General features: G+C 41.6%; 2 protein-coding genes across 2 annotated transcripts in view; both read left to right on the plus strand.

Annotated features, from left to right (window-relative positions):
- The window catches only part of antxr1c (ANTXR cell adhesion molecule 1c), a 52,250-nt gene extending 37,119 nt beyond the window's left edge, over positions 1–15,131 (plus strand). The window contains exons 17-18 of the mRNA XM_050060760.1: positions 1,097–1,177; positions 11,509–15,131. Of these exons, the coding sequence (XP_049916717.1) occupies positions 1,097–1,177; positions 11,509–11,766 (339 nt within the window). The 3' untranslated portion in view covers positions 11,767–15,131. The remainder of the gene's footprint in view (positions 1–1,096; positions 1,178–11,508) is intronic.
- Positions 15,132–18,213: 3,082 nt separating this feature from the next.
- The window catches only part of vstm4b (V-set and transmembrane domain containing 4b), a 30,454-nt gene continuing 26,174 nt past the window's right edge, over positions 18,214–22,493 (plus strand). Inside the window, exon 1 of the mRNA XM_050060820.1 lies at positions 18,214–18,238. Within this exon, the coding sequence (XP_049916777.1) occupies positions 18,214–18,238 (25 nt within the window). The remainder of the gene's footprint in view (positions 18,239–22,493) is intronic.

The following is a 22,493-nucleotide window of genomic DNA, read 5'->3' on the forward strand; positions in this document are numbered from 1 at the left end:
GTTTGTAAGACATCCCACAAATTCGTAAAGTTATGTAGGTTATGTTTAGAAAAAGAAACATGGTGACGAGGTACCTTAAAATAACTCAAGGTTCACCCAAAGTTCACACAGTTCTGAACACCAGTCTCCAGGGGAAAGTCTGGTATTTTGTGAGCCATCTGCCACCTTAACCTGCCTCCTTATGAGACTGCTTCCTTCTTTATTCTCGTCAGTGCATTGGTCACATGATCGCAGTCTTCCCAAAGACGTGGCCTGTGCATGATTTACTGGCTCATAATTAGGTGGGATATGTACAAATTTTGGTGCATTATGTGAATTGATAAAAAATATACACCGCTTGACTTCACCAGACCGTTGGCGCAAAAAGTATTAAATGCAGGCATCATTTGACTGGAGATATTTTGCTGCTTCTTGGTGCTGGGTTATTTTGGTCAATACCTTGAAGGAGTGGAAGACCAATACCAAGCCCTACCATCAACCGAACATTTACTTTCATCCACCATGTTTCTGCTTATATGACATCAGCTATCAGAGTCATCATGGTGACTTTCCAAGTGTTTGCTCCAACTTGAGGAGGTGTTCACTGAATTTTCCCTGTTGGAAACTCATTTTTCCGATTATTACGACACCACATGAATGAAGGGTTACACCTTATGTAAGGAAGGAGAATCTCTTTGACTCTGTTGCTGAACTTTTTTGTCCTTTGTTCCCTGACATATCGTTGTATTTGTGAAAAGAACCACTTTGATAAGTGCTTTACTTGTGGCACCAGGGATTCACGGGGAATTAAGGTTCATGTGTCTTAAGTTAAAGAAACATGAATCAAAACACGGCCAAGTGACTAATCAGCACTGCTTCAACCAGAGAGGAAAGAACCAATCAGTCGAATCAGCTGCTGCCGTGTTTGTTTGGGATTAAAACCTGCAGACTCTTGTCTTTAAAGGCACACTGCTGAGGACCACAGACCAAATGTTCGCTGATACAGTAGAAACAGTGTTAATAGGATTTGATTAAGTTTAAGATTGCAGTGTGGGAGAGTTTGTCGTCCAAATGCAGCCAGCTGTTAAACCTCTCCCCTCTCCTTTGTCCTGTTCAGGGTAAACTGGATGCTATCTGGGCCCTGTTTCGCCGCGGGTACGACCAGGTCTCCCTGATGAGACCCCAGCCCGGGGATCATGTGAGTACCTCAGCAGTATTTCATTTCATTAAATGCTTTTATCCACACCCTCTGGAACTCACTTCCCCTGTTCCACATATTTCGCTTCCAGTTCGTCCCTCCTGCAGTGATTTATACCTGTGATGACCCACAGCTGGAGGCCCTCCTTCTCCTTTCTTCCTCCTTCCCATCTACATTCATCAGTCATGTTTTTCTCGTATTTTTCTCTTTTTTATATAGCTCTTCTTCTAAGGTTTGTTCAGTTTACTGTGAAACTTGGATTAAAAGTAAATTGCTCTTTTTTTGCCCCCTCCTCACTGTTGCTTTGCCATTCCCAAACAACATATATGCAGTTTAGAAGGATAAACATGTGTCGAAATGTTAAAACAATGAGTCCTTGACTTCAGACAGCGGCAGACTAAAGCAGGCTTCTCATTTTCAGCCAGGACCACTGATTTTAGATTTGAAGGGTTTGTTTTTTCACTAAATAATGCGGTATGAAATGCTCCATGGCTTTTTGGGTTAGGTCACTACTGTAGGTGGTAAGCTAAAAATCCATGCGTGGGTGCAGATATTTATCTCAGAGGGACAAAAAGCCCAACCCAACACTGACCCGGCGTACACTTGGTTTTAAAATGCATTTCGGTAATATGAACACAAGTGGACCACTTACATTCAGATTTTGTTGCTGCCTACTTATGCTAGAAGGTCAAAGGGCCCTGCACACAATCATTACGTTAACACTCTCCCCAGTCATATTTGCAGTTGTGTTAGCTTAAAATATCGCTGTCACCAGAATCCAACCAGAATCCAAAGGGCCAGACAATGGATGGTCACACAACACTTCATCCAATTTGTCGTAAAATAGGCAAGTAATAAAGTGTTGGTGTGATGTCACCAAAACAACCCCCACATCCTGCACTGATGACCAATTTTCCCGTTACCTCCTTGTCTGGGATCATCGACTGTTTAAAAGAAGTGCACATGGTTTGTGGGCTCCTGTTTTGAAGCTTCAAGTTTGGGTTTTATGCCATCGCCATCTTGATTTTTGGGGGGGCCAGAAGTGACCATTATCAGACAAGAGGGTGGATGGAGCTGTGGAGAAGTGAGGGATGGATCTGACTGAGAACCTGAGTACACTGCTGTGGTAGCATACCCTTCTTTATCGTCTGTTTTACTCTAAATGGGGCTATGATTTACTAAATAAACATCATGATGTATTGAAAAAGACTTGAAACTAGTGATTGAGACCAAAACTAGTAGGGTCAAGTAGGGTCATTATCTTTCTCGTAGACTATACAATCAGTCTTCTTTTTACAACTATTGAAGTCGCCCCCTGCTGGCCATTAGAAAGAATGGAGGTTTAAGGCACTTCCACATTGGCATCATTTTTCGAATTCATAAATAACTCTTGTGGGAGACACATCAGGATACAAAAGCGTTTACACTACAAAAAATAAGAGGTCAAGTGTATCCCAGACCACTTTGGCAAGTGGTTTGAGTGATCGCATCACAATGCGTCTTGGTAGTTGTTAACAGCTGTATTTAGTGCTGTCCACTCTTGACAAGATGCATTTTAAATCCAAGTGTAAACAGGGTAAATATGTTCCAAACAAAAGTCTTTTATTATGTCCGCAGTCTGAAAATGCTTCAGTCATCTGTATCCATTACTCATCCCGTCATCCCTTCCTCCATCTGTCTCTCTGTCTCATTCACTCCTGGCGTTCCTGTGCTGGCTAACACCTCGGCTGGCCTGTCTCCATCCCGTCGAGCCAGCTCACACCTGCTTCATATTAGACACCATAAATCGGATAAAAAGCAGAACCGCAGCTCGCACCCAGACACATCCTTGTAGCTCGATAGGAGTGTTTCCTGATGTGTTCGTGTGTGTGAGATGGTAAAAAGTCTCTCCTCTTCTCATATCAGGCACGTGGCTTAGTTTTAATGCGGGGTGCCTTTATATTAAAAAGCCCCAGATAAGATATTTGGTCAAATGTGGAGAGAAGCTGAGAAGGTCACTGAGTACAGAAAGTACTTCCAGGATGTTTTAAATCTCCCTGACACATTTAGCAAAGTCCGTCTTAATGTTCAAACGTGTTCTGGTTTCCACTTCACTATTGTTGATGGGCACCTTGTAAATCACTGGCATATGATACAAGAGGAATAAAAACTAGTTCTTCGCAGGCTGCCTGGTTTTTAGGTACGTTAGCAGTATGTTTAATTAGCAAGCATTAGCATCATTTAGTTTAAGTACAGCCTTGAGGAGCTGAAGACTCCTAGTGTGCAACAACACGATTCTTGCCTTCTTCATCTACTCTTCTTCTCTTTCTCCTTTTCATTCTTTCCTGCCCTCCCTCAATCTGTTCTCTACCTTTACCATCCCAACTCTCCACAGCCGACTCTCCCGCTGATCAGGCCCCATCCCAAGCTCTAGTTAAAATCATGCCTTATTAGCAAAAAATTTCCAATGATCTTTTTTAACAGGAATTCCACTTTTAAGAGTGTTTTCTTGGCACCACAATCAGGAACAGAGACAGGATTAACTTTCAGCTTTCCTTTAGACGAATGAGACAAAAAACAGTCGCCATTAGCTTACGATTACATCTTCACCAAAGCAAACTGGCACTCAGATAAAAAAGATTTCGGATTTGATATCCTTAGTCAAGTAATTTCTCCTACCCAGTGAAGCTTTTAGCAATTGCTGCATGCGTAAGCGCTGCATGACGCAATGCTGGCTTTCTCAAAGAAATCGTGCCTCTCTTTCCACTCAAATGATGTCGCCTCCTCAAGTCATTTGCGGTTTGTAACGAAGCGGCAGAAACATCTCTCGGGCCAGCAGGTCGGCTCATTTCCAGGTAGTGTAATGTTTTATTTCATTGGGAAAAGAGTGAAAACAAGCACAGGACACCTCTGTCCTTGCTTTAAGTGTTACCTGAAAAGCTATTTGGTGTTAAATTTCCTGCCACAGTCCCACCCAGAACTAGCTGGCAGGGTTACAAATTAATAGGAACATTTACTCTTTACACGAGGCCGAGTTGGCCGACTTCAGTCTGGATTCTTCATTGGTCATTCTTTTGCCATGGTGCGCTTTTCAGAGCCAGAGCCGATTGCCACAGTAACAGCTGAATGTCACCCCTGGGACCAGCCTGGCCACAGTACTGTACAGTGTAGTCATGAGGCTAAAGGAACACTTCACCCACAAAATGATCTTTTGTATACTCAGCATGTATTATGTTGAATTCAAGAAGAAAACTTTTGTTTTTCTCGTATGCTCTCTCAGTGAACGAAGAATCCAAAAACCAAGAACATTCCTGATGAACTGAAGTTAACAGGGTCTGTGTCTAACTACAGCAAAAACGTAGATCTCACACAACTCGTGCAGTATAATCCAATTCTCATTTATCCAGTCATATGCTCAGTACTTCCCAAACATGCATTTTCACTAAAGCCTTACTATCTAAAACACTGCCACATAAACAATTTTTAAACTCTACTTGTGCATCCCATTGAGCTGCCGAGGCGCACCGCTAAAGATGAGCGAGTAAACCATTATCTGTATCTGTATCTGTTGAAGCAACTAAGTCATCTGTATCCGTACCTGTACTTTAGGTGGACGGGGTTTATGGTGGAAGTGGGTGGAGTTTAAATTGGAAGTGGGTGGGCCCTGACCAGAAGTTGTCATTTCAAGCCTAAAATTAACATGGGTTGATCAGAAGTTGCTATATTTATTTTTTATTAGAGAAGTATTTATAGAACAATCTTAGAATTAGGCTACAGATCATGTTTGATCACAAAAGTAAGAGATTGAACACAGCTACCTAAATTCGAATTGTCCTTTATCACAAATACAGATATTGAGACAAATTTTTACTCGTATGATACTCGTACCGGATACTTGTTTCATCCAAGTATTCGGCTCAACCCTACGCACCACTCATCTGTGCATGAGACAGTTTATGTCAGGGGTGTCCAAAATTTTTTTGAATGTTGGCCATATTAGAGAATGTGAAAATACCTGGGGGCCAACTGCTTTTCGCATAACAAATGAGATAAAGGCAACTGTTTCATCTTTCAGTAAAAAAGTATTCAACTTTCCACCACTGTTGGACTTGGGACATGTGTGCTACCTGCTTGAAATGTCTGCCGCTGTGTTTCCATTTGTTTGCCAATTTATCATCTGTTTATGAAAACACATTAATCTGGCCAGCGTAGTTCCTACTTGGTGCATGTCTACAAACTGTGTGATAATTCTGCCAGTGTCAGGTAAATGGAAAAAATGCTAAATGAACTTCCTTGATCAACCAATACTGGGTCATTTTAAGTCAGTCCACGGGCCAGACTTTGGTGCACCAGATTCATGTGAAAGTGTTGTAAACGGTAATGTTAAAAAGTGCGCGTGGTTGGAAAGTAGTGAGGATATAACTGGATAAATGAGACTTGGATTATACTGTATGAGTTGTGTGAGAGAATTAATGTTTTGATATAGTTTTGCTGTTGTTAAACTCAGACACCTTCTACACCCGTTCATAATGCGTATTCTCCCTTTTTTGGATTCTTTGTTTACTGTGGAGGCATGTGAGAAAAACAAAGTTTTCTTTACGAACTCAACGTTACAGATGGTGAGTAACTGACATAAAAATGATCGGTGAAGTATTCATTAATGCTGTAAAGTTGTTAGTTCTTGCAAATGAATGCAATCACACTAAAACAAAAAATTGACCTCCTGTAGTGTTCATACAGTACACAGTACTGACTACACACAAACATACTTTTTCTTTTTTCCAGCAATGAACTCAACAACCCCTCCTCTTGTTTGCTTAGTACAGGCTCTGTACAGTGTGATATAGAGCAGAGCGGTTGTGTGTGTGTGTGTGTGTGTGTGTGTGTGTGTGTGTGTCTGGGTGAGCCTCAGAGAGTATCATTATAAAGCTCATACTCATGGTTTGGCTCACAGAGAAACTCAGGACTCTGTGTGTGTGTGTGTGTGTGTGTGTGTGTGTGTGTGTGTGTGTGTGTGTGTGTGTGTGTGTGGACATATTCTGTATATAACCACATAATTCACCAGTGATAGAGCCGAGTTAAGATCACAAGGATGTTATCTACATTGGAGACAGGAGTTAGCCATTATGAGAGTGTGTGTCACCAAACCACATCCATTTCACTGACGTCAGAGTATAAAATATGAGGTAGAGTGAGTCCTCTCTCTCTCTCATGCACATTAACATGAGCAGTTAACTGGCTAAAGGACATGAGGTAATACCTAAGGCAGACCACTGCCAGGGCTGTCTCCACCAACCGACCATGTCTCACACACGTTGTGCCCAGGCCTAGACAATTTTATGACTTTGGTAAGACTGTAGACAGTGGAGGAGGTCAGTGAGAAAGAACGAGCGAGTGTGGCTTTCTTTAATCCAGGAAAATGTTCATAGATTCAAACCGCAGTTGGGCGCTAACAGAATGATGTACATGAAGCGAAACCGGATTTACAAAAAAAAGAAAAAAAAGAAAAAGAACTGGACTCCAAATGCAACTCAGCATTTCTCAATTCAATGGTCTTTCTTTCTTTCTTTCTCTCAGATCACCTGCAACAAGATAATACACATTTAAAGGCGCTTTGCACCTTGTTTTTATTTAATTGACAAGCTAATGTCTTATAGAGGTGGAACAAAGCCATTGTTTTGCAAGTCACAAGTAAGCCTCAAGTCTTTGCACTCAAGTCTCGACTCAAATCCCAAGTCCTAAACTTTGAGTTTTGAGTCCTAAACAAGTCATAATGCACTCTTCACTAAATGTAATGCCAATAATATATTAAATTAAAAACAAAAAAACGAGTGCTTTTTAAGATTTGTATTTATTTGTTAAAACAAGTTAAGTACACACATTGTTATAATAGTCCAGGAATGATTGCCATATGACGGCATGGTGGTGTAGTGGTCACAGCAAGCGGATTCCTTGTTCAAAACCCAGGGTGGGGGGGGGTTGAATCCCGGGTGGGGGAGCCCTTCTGTGTGGAGTTTGCATGTTCTCCTTGTGTTAGCTTGGGTTTTCTCCGGGTATTCCAGCTTCCTCCCACAATCAAAAAACATGCAGGTTAATTGGTGACTCTAAATTGCCTGTAGGTGTGAATGTGAATGTGATTGGTTGTCTGTCTCTATATGCGATAGTCTGGCGACCTGTCCAGGGTGTACCCTGCCTCTTGCCCAGTGTCAGCTGGGATAGGCTCCAGCCCCTGCAACCTTCAAGAGGATAAGCGGTTACAGAAATGAATGAATGGTTGCCATACTTGATGGAATTCATTGACTGATCCTTGAGTGGAATATCTGAGCTTTTCCAACTTCAAGCCATGACATCATTGATTGTACAGAATGAGACGCCTTGCTAGCAGTGATAAAAAGGCTAAAGCACGTGTCTGGGCTCAGGAGAGACCCAGATCTCTTTGGGCCACACCAAATTTTGCCAACGCTGGCTCTGGGTCTATGGTTTTATTACACATGTGAGAAACTGTCTCAAAAATCTAAACCCTAAATCGTCTAATCTTTGGGCATGGTCAAAATGAGTGGAAAAGAGTTGCTGGGTCCCGATTACACCGTTGAAAGGTTGGATCAAATTCAGGAAACAGCTGGGCAAGTCTGATCCTTGACAGGTGAAGTCTGTGAAGTATTTTAAACTGAATAACATTCTGTCTGACACACAGACAGGCTGAGTGGGTCTCAACCACAACCAACCTCCAGGATTCTAATGAAATCCTCTCACCAAAGTCATCCTCCCATAACTTAATCATTAGGCTAATTACTGTAAGTCTTTCATAGCAAATACCACTATTAACCAGTACCACAGCAGAATGAGTTTGTATGTTTCTATCCTGTCTTGTTTTGTATAATGTAAATGTAGAAGTTGTTAAGTAGTAACTAGAGTACTTTGATGTAGTAGGCGACATCACCAAAGTTAACATCCTTTTTTTCATCTATGGGTTTGGGGGAAGGTATCAAGTATTTTAAAGTCAAAAGGCTCAAGTCCAAGTAAAGTCACAAGTTACTGCTGTAAAAGTCTAAGTGGAGTTGCAAGTCATTTTTGATTTTGTCAAGTCGGGTCTGAAGTCAAATTTGTGACTCATGTCATGTGACCCAGTCCACATCTCTGTTTGTTCACGTAATTAAAAAAAAGCTTGAAACATGCCCCTTTCATATCTGTATGTTAGATATTTAGCCCCCACCAGTAGCTGCTTATCTTAGTGTAGCACCAGTCACCCAGACCAGCTGAAAAAAAGACTGATTCTTCATTAGTTTTTCAATAAATCCAGTCTGGGATGGAGCCAACGTACAGAGCTAGTGTCGAGTGTTCGTGTTGCCTAAAGAATGCAGCCTCTACACTTCTCCTCTCTGTGGGTATTTCCATGAGGCATGAAAACAGTTTAAGAATCCGAGAAGATCCTCACCCTGGCTTTTTTTATCGATGTCTAGGAATGCCAGACTGGATAAGTGGCGACAGACCAGAAACTGGTGGTTGCTGCGAGGTTCTTGTCCTTTTCGAGTCTGTTTATTCAACTTTTTGTTTTCGCTCACAGCAGCTAATTTACAGGCTATGAATGGAATGTGTCCTTTGTGACTGCTTTTTATGTGATTTTGTGAGGAGTGTGTGGTAGATGTCGACTTGTTCGGCTAAATGGGAGAGGACAGGAGTGGTTGGAGTGGCTGGAGTAGAGGGCAAAAGTTTAGAGTGGTATATTTAAGAATTGCCTCATTTCAATTTGGTTTATTATTTTCCTCTTTCTGGTATTGTTTTTTGTCGTTACCTCCAAATGCCTTCTCTCCCTTTGTCTTACTTTCACTCAGTTAAATTGGATTCTATATCTGCGAGGGCGTTACACTACCGTAGACAAAGAATAGGTCCAAGACGTGGCCCTGTATCCTGTGTTTATTCATGATTTTTCTCCATAGACATATCAGTAAATATAAAGTTTTTAAAATCAGGCTAAAACACAACAGGTACAACACTTAATGTGTTCCCCACAGCTTTGTAAGAGACATAAATTCCCTCATTTTCCACTCTGTAAAACTATGGTCCTGTGGCTCCAATCACTGGTTATTAGCAGATTAACATTACTTCACTCCGCTCCGACTGCCAACCACATGCAACTATGGAGCGGGTAGAGTTACTATGGAAACAGCGACCTCTGCGAACTCGGGTGAAGCTCGTGGTTAGTGTAATATTTTACAAGCAGCTCAGGAGTGAAATGTGATTTCTGCCGGAACAAATTCATTTGTTTTACAGTCTGATCACTGTTTACAACTCCGCTGCTACCTTTTACCCCACCCTCACTTCACCCACCCACCTGCGCATACACACACACACACACACACACACAGCCTCTAACCTCAATCCTTTCCTATCTTTTTTGTTCTCCATATGGTCTCATCATGAGTATGAGGGAACTTTGGTAAGCGACAGTTCTCGGGACAGAACATTGGACTAACAGGGATAATTTGTGTGGGGGCGACAAAGCGGGGATTTGAGTGTAATCTGGAACACCAGCTGGCCATGCACACACACACATACACACAAACACACAGAGAGCAATGACTGTACCATGACCACGTGGTGGACTGATGTCACTGCCCTCTTAGCCCAGATGTGCCTCATATCAGACACCTGTGTGTGTCTTTACCTGAAGATGTATGAGTGTGTGTGCATTACTCCAAGTATCAATTATTTATCAAAATCCAACCCACGTTCACGTTATATATAAAGAGTACATACTTTCAATGTTCTGTTCTGTAATCCTTGTTAAAGCCCTCACTGAGTCAACAGTTTCCATATTATCATTTAAACACCACCAGTTGTAGCAAGACTCAGAGTCCACAGCCATGTGAGCAGCTCTGTGAGGCGGCACTTGGACACAGTGGTGCTTAAAGCTAAATGCTAATGTAATTGTGATGACATGCTCACAATGACAATGCTTACTTGCTGAATGCCTAGCAGGTACTATGTCTATCATGTTCACCATCTTAGTTTAGCGTGTTGGCATGTTACCATTTGCTAATTAGCATTAAAGGGATTGTTCATATTTTGAGGTGAGGTTGTATGATACTTATCCATAGTCAGTGTATTACATAAAGTGGATGTCAGTCCCAGTTTGGAGAAGCAGGCAAGAGTACCGCCACAGAAGCTATGCAATGTACTGCTGTGGATGGGGGCAGCAGCAGAAGGTATTTTAGCCAAATAACAAAAAGGTCCACCTAAAAAAAACTATATAATTTTAAGTGTATGCTATATTTAGAATATTTTCACCGCTTTACCTTGCTGCAGACAGGGAAGCTGTTAATGGCCTTAGTACCCATCTATGCTCTTCTCAAAGCACCAGGCTCTTTTACGAAAACAGTTTTTTAGCTTGCTCAACACGGGAGCTGCTGGTCTGCAGCTGCCTTCATCAGTTAGTTAGTTTGTAGTATTGTCTGACTTTGATGAATTGGAACTAAATCTGTACTACTCCAAAAGCACACAATCAGTGTGTTTACATGCACGCAGTAGTCGAGCTAAGCTCATAGCTCGGCTAACCAGTCAAGTCGGTCTTCTCGTCTTGTCTGAGTATACATGCAGAAGAGAAAATCGAAGTTCTGACCAAGTACGTCTGACTCTGCCTCGATGAGCGGATCTGTGTCCTTCTATAAAACTAGTTCCGGTTCTTGTTCAGAAACTTTTTTAAACAAATCTGTGTTTTGCGTTTTCATCTCCTTCTTCTTTTGGGTGAAAGCCCGCGAAAGAAAAAGTGGTGCATGCGCAGAACGGCGAGTCCAACTCCAGCCGGACTAAGTGGATACATGCAACAGTAGTTAGATTTTCAATCAAATTATCTAGGTGTGTTAGTCGAGTTACGGATAGTCCAATTTCAGTTGGACTAAGCTGTTTACATGCATTTAATAGTCCGGTTTCAGTCGGACTAAGCCAATAATGTAATGTATGTAAATGTACTGTGTAACGCAAACAAACTATGTGCACCTGTATGTTCAGCATTGTTAAGTTACTGTTTTTCTCAATAGTCTGGCTTTGAAGAGAGCAATATAGCAGCTTCAGTTCCCTATCGGAAATCGCTGCTTGAACAAATTAATTTGGACCTGATGTTGGCCCTAGATAAAAAGTCAGGGGATCACCAAAATTATTCTTGAGACCATGAATGTCTGTATAATGGCAGTCCATACAATAGCTGCTGAAGATTTTCAGTTTGGGCCAAAGCGGTGAACCAACTGGCAGATCAATTCATCCCTAATCCATCCACACTAATATCTAAATCAAATTTACAGCAGATTTAAACTCAAACTGTTTCTAATCGTCCATGTTTCATTCCTTTCCTTCAGGGTCGGTGCATCAACTTCACCAGAGTGAAAGAAGAGTCAGCAGCAGCCAGGGCCCCACCTCGCACCCCGATCCACACACCCATGCCCCCGCCACCGGACTACCGCCCTGTGACCACCCCCCCGTCTCCCACTGCCGCCAGCCCTCCTGTCAGATCACCCCCATCAGGCCAGTTACCCCCAGGACCACCACCAGCCCGCACACCCCCGGGGCTTCCCTCTGCCCCGCCATCGCGCCCCCCGCCCACCCTCCGACCCTGAATCACACAGACAAACCCCTCCCCACGCACCCGCTTTGATATCACAGACTTACCGCTCTGTTGACCAGATCTTTCAGTTTGAAGGTCTGGTCCTCGCTGCCAAAGATATTCCTGCTATAAGCCAAAGATCAGCAGTATTTTCAATCCCAGTTGTTCTGTGTTCCTCTTCTTGTATGGGAGAGAGTGTCAAGTCAAACTATAAACTGGCAGTTTAAGTCACGTCAAACATGCTACCACCTAGCATGCTAAACTCAGGAGGAAACGATGTAGGAATACCAGGGTAACTCCATGCCCATGTTTATGTGCAAAAAGTTTGACTTGTCAGTTTGTCCCACACAGAGGGTGAATGTGGTGATTCGGGGAAATATTTACTTAGTGTTGGCGTTTGTGAGATCAGGGAGGATTGTTGCTGGACAGCAAAGCATGTAGGGACAGGAAGTCCATAGAAGAATACTGCAATGGATGAAATTTCTTTGTTGTCTTTATCCACTACTGAGCTAGGCCATAGTTTTTCAGGAGTTAAGGCGAAAAGTAGGTGGTGCATGAAAATCTGAGAAACCAGGTGAAACCTGGGGCAGAATGGATTGGCTTTTTTCTCCATTGCTGTGACAGTGAATCAGAGATTTTGTGAATAAGATTTCAAAGAAATTTAAATTGGTCACGTTGTTAACAGCGTTCAGTAACTGAGATACTGAGATCTGATTTACTTTTTTGGACATTGTTATTTGTTCTCAGTGCCAAAGTGATTTTTTTCTTCAAATTTTTGTGATGTTTCTGTTGTCCAACAACATGCTAACATATTCCTGCCCTTTAAAAGGACATTTTCCCCCTAAAATCAAAAATGCATATGTTTCCTTTCACCTGTAGTGCCGTATATCAATCTAGATTGTTGTGGTGTGAGTTGCTGAGTGTTGGAGATATCAGACATGGAGATGTCTGCCTTCTCTCCAATATAATGGAACTAGATGGTACTTGGCTTGAGGTGCTCAAAGAGTCCAAAACGTGCATCTGCTCATGGACGATAGGCTTGTGCTCATATCAGCACTAGATGGAAACATTAATGGTGTCCTCCGTGGCTTAGCTGTAAGGTTAGCTAGCTCGGTGGTGCTAGATAAGCTAGCAGTAGATGCACACTTCCTGTTGTGGGGGGTATGGTTGGTTCAGTTCAGTAGAAAGAGAAAAGTTCCTACATGAAACTGCTCACAACAAAGTCTGTGGATTATCTTGAGTAAAGAGGTCATGATTTCTAGAAAAAGAGATATAACTGAGCACCACAAGCTGAGTGCCATCTACTTTCATCATATTGAAAAGAAGGCAGACATCTCAATGGCTGATATCTCGAACACTCGGCAACTCACACCAAAGCAAATAGGATTAATAAACGGCGCTGCAGGTAAGAGTGAATATGTATTTGTGATTTTGGGGGTGAACTGTCCCTTTAATACAGAAATGATACAGTTACATGATTTGTGGTCCAGTTTTTGTACCATTCAGTGACAGGGAAGTGTACAGATGTTATATGGAGGGTATGTTTTTACAATATGTGTTTGAGATGCGTTTTTGAATGTTACGTTGGTCGATATCTATGAGGCTTTGGATTTTGTCCTTAACCACCTTTTCATGTTTCATTGAATTTAGAATACAGCAATATATATTTTTGTTTTTTTATTTTGGTATCTGCGCACATAGACTGCTGGACAACTACAGTACTTATTTGGGGTTTTTTTACCATTTGGATATTGAAATCGAACAACCAGAAATCAGGTTAACGTCTCTCCTCACCTGTACTTTGATACCAATATGTGTGTTTTATGTCTTCAGTTTTATCATCACCGGTCACATTGCAACTGCAGGGCAGTTCAAAGAGCATCTAATTTATTTTACTCCCCGAGAGAAATAGAGGAGAGTACTTGAATATCGACAAGGTGTCCAACCACCAAGACGGACACTGTGCGCAGAATTTAGAAACACAACAGCTAGCCAGTTAAAAGTCATATAAGGCTTACCAGCATTTCACAACCCCTCAGCTACACTGATTTAAAACTGAATGTGATCCTGCCACAGTTTGTTTAACTCAACAATTTACAAATTATGTGAATCTTGGTGTGTATTACGCGCTCCATAGCTAAGTGCTAGCAAGTGAAAAGGCACCTAAACATGTTAGCAGTGACTACATGCTAAATACGGGGGAAAATGACCCCCCAAAAATGAACATGAAAAGAAACTTCAGGGTGTAGAAAAGAGGTTGAAAATGTTGGTATTCCTTGTGTATCCAGTACCTTCTGGAATTTTATTTCATGTTTGATTTTTTTATACTTTTATTTTGATGTACGTCATTCAGTTACGTTGTGTACCGTTGTGTTACTATGGATTCATTATCGCTCTTAGTGCCTTAAAGTTAAGCTACAAGAAAGATGCATACGTTCTTTAGCTAAAGTTACAAACCCCGATACAGTGCAGTTGAGTTAGAACAAATTTGAAAGACAAGGTACAACATGTTGCTATCTAGGGCTGCGTTATATGGAGAAGTACAATATCCCCAATATTGAGAAAATATTGTAGCAAAATCAATATTGAGGTATTAGATGTTCGGAACCGTGTGAACTTTGAGTCATTTTAAGGTACATCATCACCATATTTCCTTTTCTAAACATAACCACATTACCTTTACTTGCCTAAACCTAACCTCCATAACTTAACGTCAATTGCTTAACTTCACGTTAAGTACGTAATGTCATTCCTGGGGCGATAATTCGTAGAATATCGTACAAACTGTTGTATGAGGAACGTTGCTTTACTGTATTACAGCCTTCAAAACTAGGAAAATACCATACTTATCAATTACGATATCCAAAATCTAAGACGATATCTAATGTCATATCATGGTATCAATATAATTACCATAAACAAATCATACCTGGGTAAGACAAAATTGGATAAAAAAGCAAAGTATTGTTAATTTGGACTCAGCAGAGCGCATGTCCTTGTTTTACCTCTGCTCTGATGAGAACATAGAGATATGTGTGATAGATCTTCCACTCATTGCTGCACAAACTTGCTGAACTAAGGTTTCAAAGAATTATTGTTTGACAGACGTAAGAGGCTTTGTTTTTTTACAGTGTGCTAATTCGGTTGAAAGAATTTCAGTATAAATGCAGCATTGATGCAGGATCAGTGTTCGGCTCCTGCAGAGGCCGTCAGAGCTGTGTCATTCTTAAATAAGATGAGATATGTTAATCAGTGTTTTTTTTTACACGTATAAACAGCAGTACTGAAGCAAATATGAAAGACGTATATGATTTTCTATTGTTGGTTGACATGACTTTTTTTTAAAACAATATCAATAAAGGTTGATTTCCAAGCTTCTACCAGACAGTGCCTGTGTGTGATTTCTGCTTGGACTTGTGTGTAATACAGCATTCTGTGTCCCGCCTGTCTCATTTCCCTTTTGCAGCTCCACCCCTGTGAGTTTGTACAGTGGATAACTGTACCATTCACAGTTAGCCCTGTATACTACCTACATGTACATTTTGGCTGCCCTCATAAGTACAGAAACAACATAGTTAGCTTAGCCTATTCATATGAAACTGACACTGTACCTGCAAAGAATTCCCTGGTTGCCAGAAATAGACCTATCTTAATTTATGATAGCAACTACAGGTGTAATTAATGCCATTAATGACATAACTGTTATGAGGTTCCACTGACCCTGACAGATGAACCAGCATGCATAGAGGCTGCCTTCAAATTACACATGTGAGCTTGTGGATATGACATAGGAAGTTCTGAGTCAACACTGCTGCTAGGCAACAGCAACATTTACGCTACTGTCTGCATCTACTAAGGCAAAAAATTTAGCAAGCTGTGAGTCAAGGCTCAGGCAATTTTAAGCAATACGCTGGAGCACAAGAAGATGTTTACATTACAATGTGGATTCTGCACCAGTTGAGGCTCGAATAAACAACCTCTGGAACCCAAGATGGTCATCTACCACTCTGAGCTAATTGGCAAGTAGCAACTCAACAGTGGCTTCACAAATTGAGTAAGCCATTCACTGTTGTGTAGGAAAGCAGACATCCGTGCTGTGGAACAGGTTAAAACATCTAAGTGAAACATACTCAACATTATCTGCATTTAAAAGAAAGCTGAAACAAAGTTTATAGATTTTTAACACATTTGTGTTTTTCTCTCTAGTTTTATTTCATTCAAATATATCTTTGGGCTATTTAAATGTATTCTGAGGTATCATTTATTCCGTTTGTGTGTGTGTGTGTGTGTGTGTGTGTGTGTGTGTGTGTGTGTGTGTGAGAGTGTGAGTGTGAGTGTGAGTGTGAGTGTGAGTGTGTGTGTGTGTGTGTGTGAGTATGTGAGTGTGTGCGTGTGTCTAAGCACAGACGTAAGCCTATGTACGAAGCTAATATAGTTTTGTAATTGTTTTTTTTTAGGAGGGGGGGCCGCTTGTAAGCCCACTCGGGTTTTTATGATCTCTCCTGCACATTTTGTCTTATATTTTCTTTTTTTCTGTGTAATGTTCCTTTTTTTTCTTATAAGTGCAAACAATAAACAAACACTCCATGTTTGAGTGGCTTTATAAAAATAAAAAAAAGGCAGATTTGAAACCACTGTAAAAAATTCAGTTATTAAGACAAAAATCTGAAAATACACATATTGCATCTAGACAGCATGGAGATGTTGGTAATTTGTTTGTAACAATGATTGATTTGCTCCATAAGTGAAAAACTGATGTTTAAAATTGCCATTTTTACATTGACTCCAATTGTTCACATTAGAGCAAAATTCAAAATGCTGTCACAAATTCCCTTTTTGAGATAAAATTCTGAAATTTGCCACACATCATCTACCATGACTCTAGAATTTTGTCTTTTTTTCATTAACATTGAAGATTTATTTAGCAAGAATTTGCATGTATATGTTTACAGTACCGTTTACAGTCAAACATTTTGATGCACTGTAGGCTCAATTTTTCACAATTATTGGCTTGAGTTTACAGCTGAGGATATCTGGCATGAGACTGGACCTTTGTGCAAAGTTTGGTGAGTTTTCACCCATGGGAAGTATGATTTCCTCGGAAGAAGAAGAAGAACTAGGATTACAATAGTGTCCTGGCAGCTTAGCTGCCCGGACCCTAATTATAAGAAAATATAAAATATAAAAATGCAGAGGAAATATAATGTGGTAGGTAAAAGTCCCGCAAATATTTTTTAATATTCTTACTTCATGTCCGTCTCCATTATGAAGAAGTAACATTGTTTGCTAGCTTGATGCTAATGGCAGTACTCACCAGGTTTTACTGGAGTGCCTCTGCTGTTTCAAGCCATAATTTTCCCTTTTTACTCTGTGTGGTAACATCGCTAGAGGAAATATCAAAAATCTGGGGTGTTGTTGTTGTACAGTTGTCTATGGCAGCAGATTACTCTGTTTCTGTTGGTCAAAGTGACGGCTGTGACGCGAGCAGTCGTGAACGACAAAAAGAAAATCTAACATGCTAGACTCTGTCGGAATGTCATGAGGCGTCCCAGACGTGGCGTCGGTTGTCCTTTACTATGACACACTACACGAGATGAATGGATTATTGCACACGACACTCATTGTCAATTACGATCAGCGCCAACAACCTACAACACTGCGTCGGACTGTAATCGGGCTGATATTGTGTTGTGTGAACCCGGCATTACACTAAGTACAGTAACCACAATTTAATGTTCACAACTAGTAACAACCAGTGGGTTCCCCAGATCAGGGTCACTCCCTGGGCCCAGTTTTAGAAACAACAGAGTCAAAATCTGTCAAAATATACAAGATAAGAAGTGTTTTCAAGGAGCAAAAGCAAAACCAGTGCCTATCAGAGTAACAATAGAAGTAAGATAAGTACAAGAGTTACCAAAATGAACTACAATGGTGGAAAAAGCAGACTTAAGAAAATGATACTGCACGCTATTGTTGCTTAAAATCTGCTTTAAGTATAAGTAAGCATGTGTTTGGTTCCACAGCTTGTTTCTGTCACTCCCATGTGGCCCAAAAAAATTGGTGCATTATTACATTTGATTTAGTGTACCCAAAGTAACCCAAAACAAGGTAAGTTGTGTAACTTTGAGAAAAACAGAATTCTTCAGCATGTCAAGGTTAGCCAGAGACACAAATACCCTGCACTTGTAATGAGTTCCATCCACTGACTCCCAGCTCGTCTGTTATGGAAGGGAGAACCAGAAAAGTGGTCTCGCTGTAGAGGATTTTTCCTCATCCTTTAATCCTGCTGAGGCTTATTTCCTGATGGATGGAACGGTGCTTTCCAGTGAATTTCCCCAAATACCTCTTTCCTTTTGCTGTGCTGGGTTCACCACTGGCTCCCTTCCGGTCACGAGCTTAATGCTAACCTTTCTACCTCTACCTCCCAAATCGCTAAGAGGCATTCAGACGGTAGGAAATAATGGAACTGCTGGACCTGCATTCAGGTGTGCCCATGTGTATCTGAGCATCCCCTTTAACAGCCAAGGATGCCAACAATCAAGGTGTCACATTATAATTTAATGTGTATAAAAACACGTTGTGCACTGAGGGAGTATTCAAAATCTGTTCCTCTGGTCGGTAATGAATTTAATACAGCCCGAATAGCCATGAGCAGTTCCAGCTGGATAATTACTGTGGAGTCTGCGTTTTTCCCCTCTGCATGCAGAGGAGAGAAGGATGTGGGATGTTGAAAGGGGTGAGCTGAATCAGAAAAATGGAGTAAAGAATGGAGAAAATGAGGCAGACGGGCAGTCAGTCCTCCAAACAGAGCTGAACAAACCGAAAAGCAAGAATAACAGCAGCTGGGACGCTCCCTCAGAGTCAACTGTCCAGCTCTCAAAGCTGTCTGTCTTTGTTTCATTAATTCACACTCCTTTCTCCAGTCATTAGTCACACTGTTTCTGACAGCTAGCTTTTTCTGCGATGTTCCCAAACTACCCCACAATTCACCCTACAACCTATGTCACCAGCTGGTCAAAATCCAAGATGGCGGTATTTGCGAAATAACTTATGTAGAGGCTCGTCGTTGATAGAAAAAAACTGCCTGTGGTATCAAATGTTAATCTTAGTCAAATGATCGCACTAACATTGATTAATCTACTGAGTCTGAGCTCAGCCACACACCACTGTAAATGGTTAGTCAACAACCCTCAGGCTGTGTCCAAAATCCCTTCCTTGCTCACTGTAATAGAGTCTGTTAACATTAAACTCCAATTAGTGACTTACGGTCTTCTCCGGGTGTAAATCGAAACAAACCAATCATGTCTTGTCTTTTGACAACTGACTGAACCTCACACACCTCATTCCTCCCCTCACATCACTGTCCGGGCCTGACTCTTAGCATGAATTAGGTCAAATGAAATGTCCCTCGAGACAAAAATTATAGGCTACTTTACAGTTAGCAGAAGTAAGACCGTCACTTTCCACCGTTGCCTATGCGCTATGGGCTTACAAAGAAAACTACTGATGGAGGTAGTGGGTATACAACCCTTATTCCATCAATCCTGCACCAACAAGGCTAGTGTATTTTTCTACTGATATGCTGTCTATGGTAATGAATCACATAGGCTAACCAAGCCAATGAAAAAAGCTAGCTGTAGGCTAATTTAGGCAGTAAAGTTTACTTACCTGTCGAGAAGAAAGCAGGCAACTTCAGCGTCCCTTTTAAAGGAGCAATAAGCGAAATCGTTTCACCGCTAGGTTTGCTGTTGTGCACTGCCTGTAGAGCAAAACAAAGTGTGTCATGAGCCACTCCTCCCTCTACCTCTGCTCTCCAACACCCCCCCCACTCACCTCGTCTGTGCCGGCGAGTACCGCAGCATCTCCACGGACTATCACATCCAGACGGTCCCAGTGTTTCTTCCGCAGGCTCCGCTTCACTCAGCTTTACTCAGCTGCCCAATATACCCGCTGCTTCTTCCCACATTAACCTGAATAACAAACCAGGGCTCGGTGCTCCGGTTGGATCCAAACGGAGAGCCGCTAGCTGGGAAGCTAGCAGAGGGGCTAACTGGCTGTGTTGGCAGCTGAGTGAAGTGGAGCATGAGGAGGAAGCACCGGTTAGCCCCCGCTTTCACTGCAGGCAGATTCACTCGCCACAGGGGCGAGGAAATAAAACCTGAACAGCCAACTTAGTTTGGCTTAGTTTAGCAGTTAGCGATGTCTTTCACTCACTCTCAGTCTCTGCTGTGTTTAGCTATTTCCCTGCTTTCCTGTTAGCGTTAGCACTACTCGGCTGCCACGCTAACGCTCCAACTCCAACTGATCCGGGAGCCGGGCTCACATGAACGTACATGAATGCGCAGCTGGACCGGCTTGTAAACAATGAGCTGGAGATCAACACAGAGAGAGGGTGTGTGAGGTCATGCTATACTCCAGATGAAATTACACCTCTAGTTCTTCACATAGCAATTTTTTAATTCCTTCAATGTAGAAATGATGAATTTTGCTTATTGCTCCTTTAAAACCTTTCTCCTTCAGCAGCTCTTTCCACCTGGGAAAGACTACCCTGATGTTGACCCTCGTTTTTTGAATTTGCCGGTCACGTTGCCTTTTTGATTCCCTTTTGCACTTTCTTGGCGACAAGGATTCCATCTCCTGTGATGCTGCGTTATGCTCAAAGAGTGGGACTTTGTTATGCTGCGGTAGTGCCGGGGTAGTAGCAAAGCGCCTCTTGCTCTTCTCCTTCGGCTTCTCAGTCACACAGCGCTGGCCTGGCTCTCAATGAAAACATCGAAGGCGCGGCTGTATGTCTCTTGTTGGCGGATGTATTTTCAAGATGGCGAAACGTTATGGAACCCCCCAGACGACTTACCCGCCCCATGTACAAACAAATCCGAAATTCTCCTTTTATGAGAATAAGTCAGATTATTGGTGGAGGTAATAATACACCAATGATGACATGTTTATGAATGCAGACATCGATTTTTGCCAAACAACTGAAAACACTACACAATGTCCCTTTAACATGTGTTGCATCTGCTCATAAAATTCTGTAGGTGTTATTTAAGTAATGTTGTTCTAGTTAAACTAGTTAGATTACCTACCTCTGGCATGATGCTGTTACACCTGCTGGGTAGTTTATTAGCCAAAATACTGGCCATGTTTAGTTTTGTAAAAAGGAAGGTTAATCAGTTCCACCGTCTTTTTTACAAAACAAAACATGGCCAGTACTACCTTAGATGTTGTAATGTACAGATTTTGGAACACCAAAGTACATGTTGTCGAGAGCTCTTCATCCTTAGAACATTTTAAAGGAAAATAAATTCATCAATATAGTTTTTCCTCTGTTTTTCTAATTTTTTCGCACTGTGTTCTATGTACTTTTTGGTTTTTATTGGATTATTTTTCACTGACTGCTCAGTGTGCTTCCTGTTGTCATTTATCTTTTGTTGTATTTTTCTGTATAATGTTAGTTTAGATTGTTTGGCAACTTTTCTCCCTTTTTTTTTTGTCATTGTCTGTTTTTCATCTTACGGTGAGGGGATGTCAGTTTGTATGAGCCTGTGGCTTCTTGACCTCTCCTGATACATTTCTTATTTTTTCTTTGTGTGTGCAAAAAAGCCAGGCCTAAAGGAGCAGCACTGGGCTTTGAGGCCAATTTGACATAGTGGCCAAGAGTGGAATTACACCATCCAGTTCTGTCATGTGATGCCACGGGGCCCCAAAAAGACTTTTTCCCATTGACTCACACTGTGAGAGAGACATCTGTAAATCAGTGGATACTTTTTTTTTGAGCATCACAAGCCTTGTGAAATGACTCGTTTCACTATCAGGATTTAGTCCTATAACATTTCTATGTTCTCTTGACTCTCAGAGGAATGAGCAGGGCCCCTAAACTGTGAAAACTGACAGTAGCGCATGTGTTGTTTCCAGACTCTGGTGTTTTCAGTTGACTTCAATGGCAGGCTATAATTTTTTTCTAAAGTTGTTTGTGGCCTAATTTATTCTACAAACAAAAGTCTGGGTACACATGATAATAAGTGGTTATTAAATGGTTCTACAGCCACATCACAAACAATCATTTTAAGGCAGCTCTGTGTTTCTAGTCTGGTTCACAGATATTCAGACAATATTTGTGGGGACTGGATTCCTCCGTCAACCACCGTCATGAAGGAGGCGAGGCTGAAGGCAGATTTGTGCAAAGCATCCACAGAGCATATCATTATACAAAACCTAAAACAATATACACACTAGTCTAATGAGAGGTGGAGGAGTTATTGCTGTGTGACTGTGATTGTTAGTGAGCGGGACCAGGAGGCAGCTGCATCATTAAGAGTAGCTGACATGTTTACTGCTGCTGGGCTTTCTCCCTCTGTAATATTCCTGTCTTTCTGACGTCCAGTCTTCATCTTTCTTTCTTTCTTTCTTTCTTTCTTTCTTTCTTTAACTCTCTCTCTGTCTCTTTCTTTCTCTCTGAGCTGCAGAAAACCGAGGCCCATAGGAATGTGCTGATGGCTGAGTGTTTCATCTTGGTCTCACATTACCGCCCAGACTGAACCTCACTGACCCACACACACACACACACACACACACAGATGCTGGTATTTGTCATTGTGCCTGTATTTTGATGCCCCTGGTATCCACGGTAACCGGTGTGAGTGCAAACAGCAGGCTGGAAAGATGGAAAGCTGTCCTGTAAGCACAGTGGTGGGTTTTCTCTCGCAGTTAAAGCTGAGTTTATGTGACCATACTCACTGT

The sequence above is a fragment of the Epinephelus moara genome, chromosome 13 (assembly GCF_006386435.1).
Source record: "Epinephelus moara isolate mb chromosome 13, YSFRI_EMoa_1.0, whole genome shotgun sequence".
NCBI classification, from domain to species: Eukaryota; Metazoa; Chordata; class Actinopteri; order Perciformes; family Serranidae; genus Epinephelus; species Epinephelus moara.